This window comes from Rhinoderma darwinii, chromosome 1 (genome assembly GCF_050947455.1).
Source record: "Rhinoderma darwinii isolate aRhiDar2 chromosome 1, aRhiDar2.hap1, whole genome shotgun sequence".
In the NCBI taxonomy this organism is placed as follows: domain Eukaryota; kingdom Metazoa; phylum Chordata; class Amphibia; order Anura; family Rhinodermatidae; genus Rhinoderma; species Rhinoderma darwinii.
This window is the reverse complement of record NC_134687.1, coordinates 387,511,028-387,524,708: the sequence shown is the minus strand read 5'-3', so window position 1 is coordinate 387,524,708 and position 13,681 is coordinate 387,511,028. Positions and strand designations below refer to the sequence as shown.

The 13,681-nt window shown below is 42.1% G+C and overlaps 1 protein-coding gene across 5 annotated transcripts in view; it reads left to right on the top strand.

The window, feature by feature from the left end:
* Window positions 1–7,815, top strand: part of GKAP1 (G kinase anchoring protein 1) — a 39,752-nt gene extending 31,937 nt beyond the window's left edge. For all 5 annotated transcript variants that reach the window (XM_075828582.1, XM_075828576.1, XM_075828551.1 and 2 more), the window contains 3 exons: window positions 4,205–4,275; window positions 5,210–5,287; window positions 7,628–7,815. In XM_075828582.1, the coding sequence (XP_075684697.1) occupies window positions 4,205–4,275; window positions 5,210–5,287; window positions 7,628–7,675 (197 nt within the window). In that variant the 3' untranslated portion in view covers window positions 7,676–7,815. The remainder of the gene's footprint in view (window positions 1–4,204; window positions 4,276–5,209; window positions 5,288–7,627) is intronic.
* Window positions 7,816–13,681: the final 5,866 nt, after the last annotated feature.

The following is a 13,681-nucleotide window of genomic DNA, read 5'->3' as shown; positions in this document are numbered from 1 at the left end:
AGTTACGCTTTAAAGCAAAGTAGAGGTCAAATTTACAAATGTCATTTTTCTTTTTTTTTTTTCATAAAATGAGTTTTAATCCATTTTTTCGTTTTTTTTTGTAACACAACGTTGTACCAGAGAAACGCAACTCAATATTTATTGCCCAGATTCTGCAGGTTTAGGAAATATCCCACATGTGGCCCTGGTATGCTTAAAGACTGAAGCACAGGCAAATGAGTACCTAGTGGGTTTTGGGCCTCCTTTTTATTAGAATATATTTTAGGCACCATGTCAGGTTTGAAGGGCTCTTGCGGAGCCAAAACAGTGGAAATCTCCCAAAAGTGACCCCATTTGGGAAACTACACACCCCAAGGAAATTATCTAGGGGTATAGTGAGCATTTTGACACCACAGGTTTATTGCAGAAATGATTGGACTTAGTCCGTGAAATTTTTTTTCAAAGAAAATGTAGGTTTAGCTAATTTTTTTTCATTTCCACAAGGACTAAAGGGGAAAAAGCACCACAAAATTTGCAAAGCAATTTCTTCCAAGTAAAACAATACCCCACATGTGGCCATAAACGGCTGTTTGACACACGGCAGGGCTTAGAAGGGAAAGAGCGCCATTTGGCTTTTGGTGCTCAAATTTAGCAGGAATGGTTTGCGGAGGCCATAACGCATTTGCAAAGCCCCTGAGACGACGAAACAGGGGAAACCCCCCACAGGTGACCCCATTTTGGAAACTACACACATTGAGGAAATGATCTAGAGGTATAGTGAGCATTTTGGTCGCACAGGTGTTTCGTAGATTTTATTAGAATCGGACAGTGAAAATAAAAACAATCCTTTTTCTGCAATAAGACGTAGTTTTAGCTCCAAATTTTGCATTTTCTCAACAAATAAAGGAAAAAAATAACCCCAATGTTTGTAAAGCAATTTCTCCCGAGTATGGCAATACCCCGCTTGTGGTCATAAACTGCTGTTTTGGCACACAGTAGGGCTCAGAAGGGAAGGAGCGCCATTTGGCTTCTGGAATGCAGATTTTGCTGGATTGGTTTCTGGTCGCTATGTCGCATTTGCAAAGCCCCTGTGGGACCAAAACAGTGGAAACCCCCCCCAGAAGTGACCCAATTTTGGAAACTACTCTCAAAGTATTCATCCAAGGGGTGTAGTAAGCATGTTAACCCCGCAGGTGGTTTGCAGAAATTAGTGTGCACTCGATGTTGCAGAGTGAAAATGTTGTTTTTTTTACCATAGATATGCCAATATGTGGTGCCCAGCTTCTGCCACCATAATAAGACAGCTCTCTAATTATTATTCTGTGTTTCCCGGTTTTAGAAACACTCTACATGTGTCCCTAATCTTTTGCCTGGATATTTGACCAGGCTCAGGAGTGAAAGAGTACCGTGCGAAGTTGAGGCCTAATTTTGCGATTTACCAAGTATTGGTTCACAATTGCAGATGCTCTGATATGAAATAATAAGAAACCCCTCAGGAAGTGACCCCATTTTGAAAACTGCACCCCTCAAGCCATTTATTAAGGGACGTAGTGAGCATTTTCACCCTATAGGTCTTTTCCATAAATGATTGTGCTGCAGATGGTGCAAAGTAAAAATTTTAATTTTTCCCTAGATATGCATTTTTAGAGGCAAATATGTTGTGCCACTGGAGACACACACGCCAAAAAATTGTTAAAGGGGTTCTCCCGGGTATGGCAATGCCATATATGTGGAAGGAAACAGCTGTTTGGGCACACTGTAGGGCCCAGAAGGGAGGGAGCACCATTTGCCTCTTTGAGCGTGGATTTTGCTTGGTAGTAGTTTTGTTTGAAATACCAGTAAAACTCCAGTTTATAATGTGTGGGTACATGTAAGCTGGGCAGCGTACATCAGGGGCATAGTCAGGTGGTATAATAATGGGGTAAAATAATCCATAGATGTGTGTTATTACGCTGTGAAGCAATCCTTTATGCACAGGCCAGTGTCGCACTGATAAATGGTGTCCTTTCTTATCCCCTTTTTCATCCACACTCCGCACCTTTGCAGTTTGGGGAATTTTGCTGGGAAAGTGTTGTCCTGGTATAATACGGGCACCGTCGCTTCCAGCGGATATATTTGGGCCCTCCCCTTCCTGGTTCCCTAATTTTAGGGCCTTGATAAATCTCCTCTTGAAACAGAAGAAATGTTCCACTCGGGCTGCACAACTGCATATTTTTTATTTCCTGACTTATTGGAGCCTTAACTTTATTAAATTTTTTCATAAACATAGTGGTATGAGGGCTGTTTTTTTGCGGGACGAGCAGTAGTTATTATTGGTACCATTTTGGCGTACATGTGACTTTTTATCCTATTTTTTTTGGGAGGCAAAAAAACGCAATTCTGGCATATTTTTATATTTTTTTTCTATACAGCGTTCACCATGCGTTATAAGTGACATGTTAACTTTTTATTCTGCAGGCCAGTACGATTCCGGCGATACCAAATTTATAGCACTTTTTTACGTTTTACAAATTTTTTGCACAATAAAATTACTTTTGTAAAAGGAATGCATTTTTTCTGTCGCCATATTGTGAGAACTATTACTTTTGTCATGTTTTTCCTATAATAAGAGTTATTATGGGAAAAAAGGCTGTTATAGTTTTTTTTGTTTTTGTTTTTTTAACGTGAAACATTTTTTCCCTTTTTTTTTACAACATTTTTATTAACTTGTTTTAACTTTTTTTTTTATTTATTTTTTGTCCCACTAGGGGATTTGAAGGCATTGTAGTGTATTAGAGCTGTCAGCTATTCACTGACAGCAAGCCTATTAGGCATTGCCTCCCGGCGGGGCCTAATAGGCTTCCGTACTAGGAAGCCATTGTTAGTCTACGGTTGCCATTGGCAACCATAGGGTGCAATCTAACAACCTAGATGCAGCGATTGCTGCATCTACGGGGTTAATCGGCCGGATTGGAGCCTAGCTCTGGTCCTGGCTGTAACAGAGGGGTGTCGGAAAGCCGATACCCGGCGATGATGGCACTGGCTCAGCTTCTGAGCCATCACATACACTCTCAAGGAGCTGTGATTGGTCAGTCTGCTGTGACTGACCAATCACAGCGACCGCCGGCCAGGGACCTCTGTGATTGGTCCTTAAAGCGCTGCAATACAGGACGTACCGGTGCAGCAAGGGGTTAAACTTGCTACATGTGCATTGAGCAGTTGAATGTCATCTGCCCGTCAGTCAGTGTCTGCCAGGGACCCTGGTGAGAAGACAGTAGCGGTTTTCACTGCTTTTGTCTTCTCTGTACTTACATACACAGCAGTCAATGAGTGCTGTATATAGAATAGAGGCAGCAGCTATTGGTCCTGGCGATCATGTGACTAGTCACTTGATCTCTGGTAGTAGGTGGCTGATTTCTGCTGTAACTGGTGCAGCGCACACATACAATGGAAAAGCTTAGTGTAGAAGTAATAAAATAGTAAAGGCCATAATGTTCATTTATTTCTGTGGGTGTTTTTTTCACGTATTTTTTTTTTTTTAAGTAATACTGATACATAAAATACCCCGCCATTAAAAAAATGCTCCCCCCCCGGCCAATCATTGTCGTTACGCTAGCCCTGACGAAATTACCCCCTAAAATAGACATGTAATTTATGAAAATTTGCAGAAGACCAGGATGATCTCAAATAAAGTCTATTCCCACAAAAGAAAAAATGTTTTTGTTTTTTTACCATTTTTTTTTCAAACCATTTGCCTAAAAATGCTAAAGAAGCAAAATATTAGGTGTATAAAAATAAGAAAAAAAAATCTGCATTGATCACGAAAAAAAAAATTGTCGCTATCCCAACAAATAAAGTTTTAGCCCTTTAACTAACGTGTGCTGAAAATTCCTAAACGGTGCTTGGTCCTGAACTGGTTTAACTGTTTTTGTTTTTTTTTCTCTTTAACATGATGAATCATTTGCCCCCTATTTTAAGACTTTGGAAAACCCATTTAATATGCTCCTCCAAATGCCTCCTATTAAGAGAGAGACCGTCGGATACCTGCCTCTTTTTATCTTCAGGAGGAAACAATTGACAGACACCATCTCGGAGTACAATTTACCTTCAGTTTTAGAAATGAAAACTTTTTTTGTATAGTCTTTATCACTACACAACTGAAAAATCGTGCAAAATAGATGTACAGTATATTAAAAAGTGAAGCTTTTGTTCTACATAGTCATTATTCCTGATTTTCTACTTTTAGTGAAAGACAAGGCAGAAATTCTTCTGCATGTAGAAGAATTGGTAACTATTAAGACTGAATTAACAGTACAGGTAAGAAAACAAGTATTTCATGGTTATTTTGCCATAATCCTATCAATTTACAGAACAACCCTAACCTAAATCTGTTTTAATGCAGACTTTCCTGTACATTTGTCACTGCAGCTTTTACTGCAGATCCTTCTTATTTGCAAATATTCTCCATAATGATCGCTATTAGTAAAAAGTCTCTGCTAGATGCCATACAGCAAGACTCCTGTACTGAATATGAATGATAAGGAGACTGCATGCAGGCTATCAAGATATAAAAGGGTGGTCCAGATATTAAACGGTTGTCCAGGATTAGTTTGAAAAAAAAATAAAATGGATATACAGTTCTTCTTTTTTTATTTTTTATTTTTTTTCCCCATATCTGGTATTGCAGTTCAGCTCCATCCTCTTAAATGGGAATGAGCTTCTACAATAAACTAGACACAGCCCATAGATAGGAGTGGCACTGTTTCTGGTTGGGGGGGGACGGGACATTTTGGACAACCCAAGAATGTAACAGACGCTAAAAGGTCCGGCTGCAAAAGATGTATATTCAAGCCTGACCATGTTATGGCGCTTTTTTTTTTCTAAATGGGAGGAACACTAAGTATTTCCAGTGGCATAGCAGTAGTGGCTGCAGAGGTGCAGGGCAGTATATGAGCAGTGCAGACGTGTGATGGCAGATCACATCATTCACGAGAATACACAGAAGACAGAACTTCTCTTACCATGCAAATCCTTATATAGAAGATTGCATGTGAAGGTGATCTAACCTTGGCTTTGGGGCACAGGAGCTTCAAGATAAGGGTCTGGATAGTTTTACTAAATCTTTTACTTTCAAATATTGCCTGTGTCACACTGAGGAACGGAGTTTTGTTCCTTTGTTGCATTCTCATAAAATGAATGTGTGCTTATCAATTGTAAACCTGATTGTATTTATTCTCCCCTCGTTCACCAGGTCACTGGTCTGCATGCTGCTTTAGAACAAGAACGATCAAAAGTCAAAGCTTTACAAGCAGAGCTAGCGAAATACCAGGTAGGTTTACAGCAATTCTAGCAGTAGTCCTGAAAAGCAATTGTGATCATTCAGTATTTTAGGGAAAAATACAGTAAAATTCCTTTAACCCCTTAGTGACCAGCCCATTTTAGGCCCTAATGACCAAGCTATTTTATTCGTTTTTCTATAGTCGCATTCAAAGAGCTATAACGTTTTTATTTTTTCATCTACATAGCTGTATGAGGACTTGTTTTTTGCGGGATTAGTTGTGCTTTTTAATAGCACCATTTTTGGGTACATATAATTTTTATATTAACTTTTATTAACCTTTTTAGGGGGGATTATAAAAAAAAAACTGAAATTCCGCCATTGTTCTACGCGTTTTTAAATTGACGCCGTTCACTATGCGTGTTACCTTTTATTCTATGGGTCGGTACGATTACAGCAATACCACATATGTGGAGTTTTTTTTATGTTTTACGACTTTTGCACAATAAAAACACTTTTGAACTAAAATTATTTGTTTTTGCATCGTCTCTTTCCAAGAGCCGTAATTTTTTTATTTTTCCATCAATGTAGTGATTTTTTGGGCTTGTTTTCTGCGGGACAAGACGTAGTCTTGAATGGTACTGTTTTGGGGTACATGGGACTTATTGATTCATTTTTGTTATGACTTTTTTGGGGGGCAATGGAAAAAAATTGCAATTTCGCCATAGTTTTTTGCGTTTTTTTTTTTACGGTGTTCACTTTGCGGTTTAAATTACATATTAACTTTATTAGTGGAGTCATTACGGTCGCGGCGATACCACATATGTATACTTTTTTTTTTTTTTACACTTTTACTAAATAAAACCACTTTTTATGGAAAAAAATGGTTTTATTTATTTTTTTACTTTACTTTTTATTAATAATATTTATTTCACTTTGATGACTTATTTTATTAGTCCCACTAGGGGACTTTACTGTGCGATATTCCGATCGCTGCTATAATGCTCTGGTATACTTCGTATACCAGAGCATTATTGCCTGTCAGTGTAAATCTGACAGGCAATCTATTAGGACGTGCCTCCGGCGCGTCCTAACAGGCATATGTCCAGGGCAGACCTGGGGGCTTTTATCAGTCCCCCGGCTGCCATGACACCCTATCGGAGACCCGCGATTGCATTCGCGGGCCGCCGATGGGTGACAGAGGGAGCGCACTCCCTCTGTAAACAAAGTTAAATGCCGCGGTCGCTATTGACGGCGGCATTTAACGGGTTAAACGGCCGCGATCGAAGTAAACTTCGATCGCGGGCGTTGGAGCAGGAGCTCAGCTGTCATCAGACAGCAGAGCCCCGGCTCCTGCCTGCACGGGAGACCCGTGCAGGACTTAGACTAGGCTGACGTGAAAAGGCGTCAGCCTAGCCTAAAGCCCATTAGTGAATCACGTAAAAAGGCGTATTAGTGGTCACTAAGGGGTTAATTCAAATATTGAATACGCTGCATATATAGCCGCAAAATCCGAACTGGATACCATCCTGTGAGATCAGGAATGCCTTTCTCAAAAAACAGGATCAGATCTCGTCTGTAGGGCTAAATATATGGCTCATATGGTTGTGTGCTCGGAGACCAAAGTCACCTTCAGACATGGCGGGATTTGTGGAGATCAAAACTTGTTGCAGTCTTTCAAATCCACAGCATGCGTATTCTATTGCAGAAATAGCCCTGCAAATGCTTCCCATTGATTTTGATTGGAAATGCTATGTAGTTCATACAAGGCGTATTTTTCCTGAAGTGTTTTACAAGATGATTTTTTCCCATTGACACGTGAAAAAGCACCTCGAACATACGCCTCAAAAATACTTGCAAAAATTGAAAAAAAAAGCTTTGAATATCCTCTCCAAAACGCTTAGAATCAGAGGCTCTTTTGTCTTCTAATCGGCCTCGTATTTTTCAGCCTGAGCATATAACATGTGAACATAGCCTAACGGTGGAGACGTCCAACAGTATAATGCTAAAATGAATAATGCTACCAATAATTTTTTTTTTTTTTTTTTTTTTATCCAAGTTTAATAACATGCTTAGTCTTCCTCTTTTGGTCTTGTGAGGGTCCGTATTATCTTCAATACTGAGCCAGAAGCGAGAGCCAAGATTCCAGATGCTGGATTTAAGGAATTCTATCTATCTGTTTTAAAGCTGGCTGCTCACAAAAACCTCCATTAGAAATGGCAGGATTTAGAACACAGTCTAATGTATGGGACAAACATCCTACTACTACTATTACTAATATGTTGTATAATGGTAAATGAATCATAATGGTGTTCTATTTTGCTTCCTACCTGCCCATCACGTTCTAGAAGGAGATTTCCTCAACTTTTATTCTTTATTTTCCTTTTACAGGGTGGTAAGAAAGGGAAAAGAAACTCAGAATCTGACCATGGCCGATAATCAGTCGTTTTCCACATCAGTGGAGAAGATGAAGCATTTTCTAGAAGCACTAACTTTTTCTGCAGAGTTTAAATACTGCTGTTCAATGCCATACATTGTTAGTTTTTCATGACTAAATAAAAGGTATTCTTCCATTTGCATACTTGGTCTTTACGGATTCAACCATTTGGGGTCCAAGTGTGAGACTTTAATTATGTAGTAATGTCTAAGATCACTAAACTAAACGCTAAATGTAGCATATCCAGTCACTACTCCGATTTCTTCAATGGCACAAGAAAGCAGCAGATGTGTGAGTGCCAGACCCCACGGTCGTGTGCATGGCTCCATAGGAATGAATGGGGCCGCAATTCTCCCGTGGATTTTCGGGGGAATTGCGGCCGCAAAAGCACGTTCATGTGCATGGGGCTTTGTAGTGTGATGTACATAGTTGTGTCTCCTTGTAGCAGGACACTAATTCCTAATATTGGGTATCAAGTGCTGTAGCTTTTGTTCACGGTAGTTCCTACAGATAACAGGGCCAATGCAGAGCACAAATAATATTGTCAAATAGCCGCAAACTGTGGACAAATTGAAGCCATAAATTTGCTACAGGCTGATATTAACACATGTCAGGTGTACCCTCACTCCCACATACCCAATGCAGGTGCGCACACTCCTATTTGTGAAGATAGGGCCAGGAGCTCACTCATTCATCAAAACGACCAGCGCCAGACATACTCCGTCTCAGCGCTCCATGTTCTGATGGCAATTGACATTTAGACCAGCACTGTTGCCGAGGCAACGAGCCTTGCAGGAGAGGCTTTGGGCATCACATGGTACAGTATGATAGCTGCGTCTCCCACCGTTAGGTTTAAACTTCTGGTGGGAGACGCAGCTATCAAGCTTGGCGATGCCCTTGAGCTAGTCTAGAGGTCAGGAGGAGGATTAGCTTATAAATGTGTGGCCTACTCCTCAGAGAACAGGGTCTTTGCCTCCCTCATTTTCAGGATTAGTGATCCAGTGGTGAGATCTGGCAGAGGTGGCTGATATTTGTAACTGTTTGCAGATAAATGTGCTCTTTGAGTTTATAACCCTCTTGCTGTGCTAAAGACATTCTCTGAAGACACTTGGGCAAGCCTGGGCCATATGGGATTCCATCTCTGAGGCTCTCCAGACCTTATTTTCCATCTCTGAGGCTCTCCAGACCTTATTTTCTAGAAAATTGAGATGTAAGCTTCTATAACCTTGCTCTGAACGCAGCATTATAGGGTGAGTTTGACTTCCCTATGGCAAGTCAGAAAAATCCACCATTCTGCTTATCACCCTGCAGTCATGCAACATACAACGCTTGATAGAATCCTTTAGGACAGAGTAGTATCGGTGTGTACTCCTCCTTTTCTTTGTATTGTGTTCTAGTCCCTCCTGCCCAATGATCCCCCCAGACCTGAATCCCAATAGGAAATTAATGGAGTTTGACTAGGAATTTTGCCTTCTCCATTTTGATACATCATTGTGAGCATTTGTTGCAAAATCTACATGATCAAGATGACGTCAACCGCTGATGAGCTGCTAATGCCCTGCTTTGCTGCAGCGCTGCATGAGGTAATAATCTTCAGCTCTGCACTATTCATACAATAGGAGAGCATACTCTCCTAAACATGGGCAGCAACTTTTGCATCACCCATATAGATCCTTAAAAATGTTTGCACCACCATGTTGGTCACCTGGGCAATGACAAAATGTAGGGCGACAACAGTGTCACGGATTACGTTGTCCAGTTGGAGAATGTGGGGGAACGCCATTGACTTGCTGCTGATTGCACAACAGCAATTCGCCTGCTTTGAAGCTGAATGGATATTCACAAGCCTGGGCCATCCTTGCTCGACGGGGTGCTAGCAAGCGCGCTCTATACTGTGGACTATCTCCCGGTCCTTCACCTAGCCTTTGTGAGGTGAATTAGCTGTTTTTAAAGCCTCTGAGGATTGCGGCCTACCTCCACTCCAGAAGCTGGAAACCTATATTTCTGCTGGACGTGGCCCGACTTCCTAGTGGCGATTCCAGTGACTGCCTGCCTCCAACTGTCCTCCTGGGCCTGCCCACATCAGGAACCTAGTGTCTGTTTTGCCCTGCATCTTTGGCCTAGATGCAGGCGGATGCCATCATTTCACCTTGCAATAGAAGGAAGGTCAGTGTCCGTTATATACACCATCCTGCTGACAACCATATGAGGCATATTTAAAACCCACTGGCACCCTCCTGGACTGATATCCAAACCTATCCTTGTGAGGGTGAAGCTGCCTGGCTGTTGTTGTTATGCTGCATCTGTAGAGCTGGGTTGTTTTGCAGTACCACTAATGATACATATTGAACACCCAGCATCTGAATGCCCTCCAATGCAAAACATGGTGCAATAAGATTAACAGCTAATTTTTGTCTGTTGGATCAGTGCTTCTGCTTTCTGAAGTGCTGCCATCTTGTGGACACGACTTTACCTGTGTTTCCTGTATAGTGCCTCGCTGCAACCTGAAGGTCGTGGCTCTGTACTTCCTCTAGTTGCATTACCTTTCACCTCTGTGGAAATTTACTTACAGGACACCTGTAAGAACACTCTCACTCTTGTAAGCCGCTCTGCTCCTAACCATAGTTAATTGTGACCAGGGCCGATTCTAGCTTTTCTGCTGCTTGAGGCCAAAATTGAAATGCCCCCTGATCTTGATTGACATCCTCCTGGCTGTTCTATATAACTACCAGCCTCCTCCAACTCTTACGGATGCGCCATTGCAGAGTACAAGGTAATGGCGCATCTGAGAATGCTGGAGGTGACTGGTAGTGATGTAGAACAGCCAGGAAGATGTCAATAAAGCAAGGAATGGTGGTTTTGGAGTCAGGACTGTGTGACTCTTAAGGATAGCAGCACTGCCCCATGACCCTTTAAAAAGTAATTTGCATACAGCGTGCACGGTTTTCAAAATCTGACTATCGATTTTGCTGAATCTATTTCTAAACATTACCCTGTATGTTTTTCTCAATGTCAGGTCATGTATTACCTCATGGAGGCGGTTCAAGGGGTTAAAACTACCTAATTGGATCTCATTAAATAGACCATTGCAACAATTCCATCTGCCCTGCAATTTTGTTGTTATAAATATATCCTATATAATTACAGCACCAGAACCAAGCTCTGACATATTATATGGCACCAGAACCAAGCTCTGTACGTAAATACAACATCAGAACCAAGCTCAGTACATAAATCCAGTACCAGAACCAAGCTCAGTACATAAATCCAGAACCAAGCTCAGTACATAAATACAGTACCAGAACTAAGCTCAGTACATATATACAGCACCAGCCCAAATGCAGCTCCGTACAGAGATCATTTGCCAATTCAGTGTAACCCCTGTCGTGTAGGTTTGTACAGCACAAAACTACAGCACAATGGTAAGGATATGCTGGGAGTTGCTGTTTCACAAAAAAAAAACAACATACCACCCATCATCTCGCTGCAGATCATACAGTGACTGCAGTACTGATTAGAGGCAGAATAAACTTACATTCAGTTACTCACAGGTGACGTCTTCTCAGGTTGGAGTCATACTTTCTCTCTTCTCCATGCGGTCCAGACCTCATGGCGACTTCTCCCGACCATCGCCTATATCTGTAGTTTGCCACTCGGATGTCTTCAGATTCTCGCTTTTCAAATCTTTCCGCACCTATGTACTAGCATCATATACTGTGCCTGATTATAAGATCACCATACACTGTGTCCCACACACAGTGTCCCCTGTAGATCGTGTCCTACTAGAGAGCCCCCTGCAGACAGTGCCCCACATAGAGCCAGCCCCCTGTAGATAGTGCCCCTATCGAGCCTCCTGTAGATAGTGCCCCCGTAAAGCCTCTTGGAGAGATATAGTGCCCCCTGGAAATAGTGCCCTATATACAGACCCTGTAGATAGTATCCTTTAGGGTATGTTCACACGTAGTCAACCAAAACGTCTGAAAATCCAGAGCTGTTTTCAAGGGAAAACAGACCCTGCTTTTCAGACGTTTTTTTACCAACTCGCATTTTTCGCGGCGTTTTTCACGTCCGTTTTTGGAGCTGTTTTCATTGGAGTCTATGAGAAAACAGCTCCAAAAACGTCTGAAAGAAGTGTCCTGCACTTCTTTTGACGAGGCTGTATTTTTACGAGTCGTCGTTTGACAGCTGTCAAACGACGACGCGTAAATAACAGGTCGTCTGCACAGTACGTCGGCAAACCCATTCAAATGAATGGGCAGATGTTTGCCGACGTATTGGAGCCGTATTTTCAGACGTAAAACGAGGTATAATACGCCTCGTATACGTCTGAAATTTGGCCGTGTGAACATACCCTTAGATACAGCCCCCCTATAGATAAAGCCACTCACACTGGTTACTGAAGAAAAAAACCAAAAACGACATACTCACCTGATTCCATTCCCACGCCGTCCTCTAGCAACGTAGGACTCGTCCCTTCTGGAGAAGCCTGCTGGAGCTGAACGACGAAAATGGTGCGATGACGCCATTGATTGACACCATTCATTGAAAGGCGCTGAATGACTGGGAAATCCACTTCCTTTCCCTGCAATCAGGGCCTTTCAATGACACAAGCGGCGTGATGATGTAATTGCGTCATTGAAAGGCGCTGAATGGCAAGGAGCTAATGCTCTTTGCCCTGCAAGCACTAGTTATCCATGTAAGTGTAGCTGCGTCCTGTAGACGCAGATACAATTATAGTGCAGGAGGGGGAGGCAGCGGTTTGTTTTAGTGGCGCTGCCTCAGAGAGTTTAATCCTCTGGACAATGTAACCTCTCTTAGGCCTTATTCTCCGTTGAAACAACTGCCGTCACACGGACCTATATAACTCAATGTGGCCATTCACACGGCCGTTGTTTCAACGGACCGTGTGAAGGGTCCGTGAGAAAATAGGACATGTCCTATTTTTTCACGGTTCACGCACCTCTCCATAGACTCTAGTCTATGGGGGATGCGTGATATTGCATCCCGCAGCGCAGAGCACGGATGCACCTCGGACGTGAAAAACGGCAGAGATGTGCAACGCCCGTGTGAATTAGGCCTTATGCAGTGAAATCCCTGTGCTATCTTATCTGACCTTACGACTTCTCAATATGTATTTAACTCTCCTGATGTGGGTCTCATCTCCCTCTTTTATAAAACACTACTTGTCAAATCCGTCCATCAGCCCACTAAGCTAAAATGGGAGGCTGATGTTGGGGATAAAACATTATAAACAATAGTACTTAGCCTTGGAAACACCCCCAACTATGGGGAGCGCTCCACACAGCTCTATATACTACATCGTTCCTGCTACGCTTCGGCCAGATAACCTAAATTTTAACTGAACACTACAGACCTCTGCCCTAAGTGCTATGGGGCCCCTGGCATAATCTTTGGCATACTCTGAGACTGCCCAGAGCCCAGGGGCTTTTGTTCCCAGGTCATTACATTTCTGCATGATACGATAGGTAAGCCGGTCACAGACCCCCCTAAAACCTGCCTTCTTTTCTTAGACCCTGAGAATGACCCCTCTTCTTCTGACGGAAGCTTTCTGTTGGAAACCCTCTTTATAGCTAGGAAATGTGTTGCTAAATTTTGGATGGCTGTGCGTGTACCCACCCTTCACAACTGGAAAATATCGATCAACACATCCCTGTCGTATAAAAAAAAAAGCCATATATGAACGTAGAGGCTGCACAGCAAAATGTACTAGGATTTGGAGCAGGTGGCTCGACTCCCCATATACCCACAGTGTTTGTTTTTAGGTATTCCAAAGTGTAATATTTATTGACCCATTCCCTCTTCCCAGATGTAACATACTTGACCTTTGGACTGCTTGTATCAGAAATGGCTCTATTTCACATGGTGGTGTTTTTCTTTTTGATTTCTTTGTTTTAGTGTCTATTTTACACTTAAAGGGGTTAACTGGTCATGGGTTGGTTTTCCATACTGGCGACCTATCCACAGGATAGATTATCAGTTTATGATTG